A 1,384-nucleotide genomic window follows, 5' to 3' on the forward strand; every position below is an offset into this window, starting at 1 on the left:
ATGAGGTCAAATTTCAGGGATGATCCTTTATTTCTGGTTTCAAGTTTAAAGTTGATGAAAATGTACTGATTTTACTTTGGGTTCCTGCAGCCGAGACGGCGCCACCGACCTTCATTCAGAGACTCCAGAGCTCCACGGTGAGGCAGGGCAGCCAGGTGAGGCTGAGCGTCAGAGTCTCAGGCATCCCCACACCGGTGGTGAAGTTCTACAGGGAGGGAGCCGAGATCCAGAGCTCTGCCGACTTTCGGATCCTGCAGGACGGAGACCTGTACAGTCTGCTGATCGCTGAGGCCTTCCCAGAGGATTCTGGGGCGTATTCTGTGACGGCCACCAACAGCAGCGGGCGGGCCACGTCCTCCTGCGAGCTGCTGGTTCAAGGTGAGCTRAGTCCGGTTCAGATTCTGGTTCCRGTTCTGACTGTTTGGATTGGAGTTAAACTTTCTGCTGTGTGTCTGATGAAGGTGAAGAAGCAGTTCCCATTAAGAAAACAAAGACGATCATGTCCACCTCCCAGATGGAGATGTCCGGAACCACAGTGGAGAGGGTGAGTGGAGTCAGAGCGACACCTGGTGGCCATCAGTGGCGTTAAATTGAATCGATTTTATTTCATTTAAATATTAATGAATGTACAATATYGTTTTAATTTACATCTGTAGTCTCGTAAGACAAACAACACRAGAAAAAAAATTATATTAATACAATTTAATAAATAAAAATAAGAAATRCTGTTAAAATAAYATTTATATGTGGTTGGGAAACCTATTTTAAGAGGCTTTTCTTAAAGCTTTAGTGCTGTTTTGAWAATGATGTTTTCTCAAGATAACRAGTTWATGAGTTAAACTAACTTACTTTGAGAAAACCATTTAGAAAGTAAGTCGTTATTTTGAGAAAACSTTTGGGAAAAGTATATGCGGAAAGCGTCCACCTTAAAGATTAAAATAAGTAAATTGAATCAAAATTTGCTTTTGGAACTTTTAAAACCTGAAATKTTTCTCTGTGTTMTTCAGAAATCCATGGAGGCCAGTTTCCAGGCCACCACCATGATGGAGATGCAYGTTGAAGGAGGAATCATGACTCAACACATTGCTCACAAAACCCCACCGAGGGTCCCACCGAAACCCACATCCAGGTCTCCGCCGTCCTTCGTCTCCAAGGTAACGGGAGGCCGCCAGCAGTCGCCTTCACCCGTCAGACACGTGAAGGGGCCAACKCCCGCGCCTGTCAGGTAAGCGTCCGCCCGCAGGTGGTTCAAACGGCTGAGCTGTGAGGTTTAATRAAGTGTTGTCCTCTGCAGACCCGTCTCTCCCTCCAGCAGGATGTCCATCTCTCCCATCCGACCTGTCCGGTCTCCTGTGATGACCAGAAAACAGGTGAGAGAGACCAA

The 1,384-nt window shown here is 46.3% G+C and overlaps 1 protein-coding gene across 1 annotated transcript in view; it reads left to right on the forward strand.

Annotated features, from left to right (window-relative positions):
* Positions 1–1,384, forward strand: part of ttn.2 (titin, tandem duplicate 2) — a 228,210-nt gene that overhangs the window by 21,852 nt on the left and 204,974 nt on the right. The window contains exons 5-8 of the mRNA XM_017309405.1: positions 91–378; positions 462–544; positions 1,008–1,225; positions 1,295–1,370. Coding sequence (XP_017164894.1) covers positions 91–378; positions 462–544; positions 1,008–1,225; positions 1,295–1,370 — 665 coding nt within the window. The remainder of the gene's footprint in view (positions 1–90; positions 379–461; positions 545–1,007; positions 1,226–1,294; positions 1,371–1,384) is intronic.

Source organism: Poecilia reticulata, linkage group LG2 (assembly GCF_000633615.1).
Source record: "Poecilia reticulata strain Guanapo linkage group LG2, Guppy_female_1.0+MT, whole genome shotgun sequence".
Taxonomy (NCBI): Eukaryota; Metazoa; Chordata; class Actinopteri; order Cyprinodontiformes; family Poeciliidae; genus Poecilia; species Poecilia reticulata.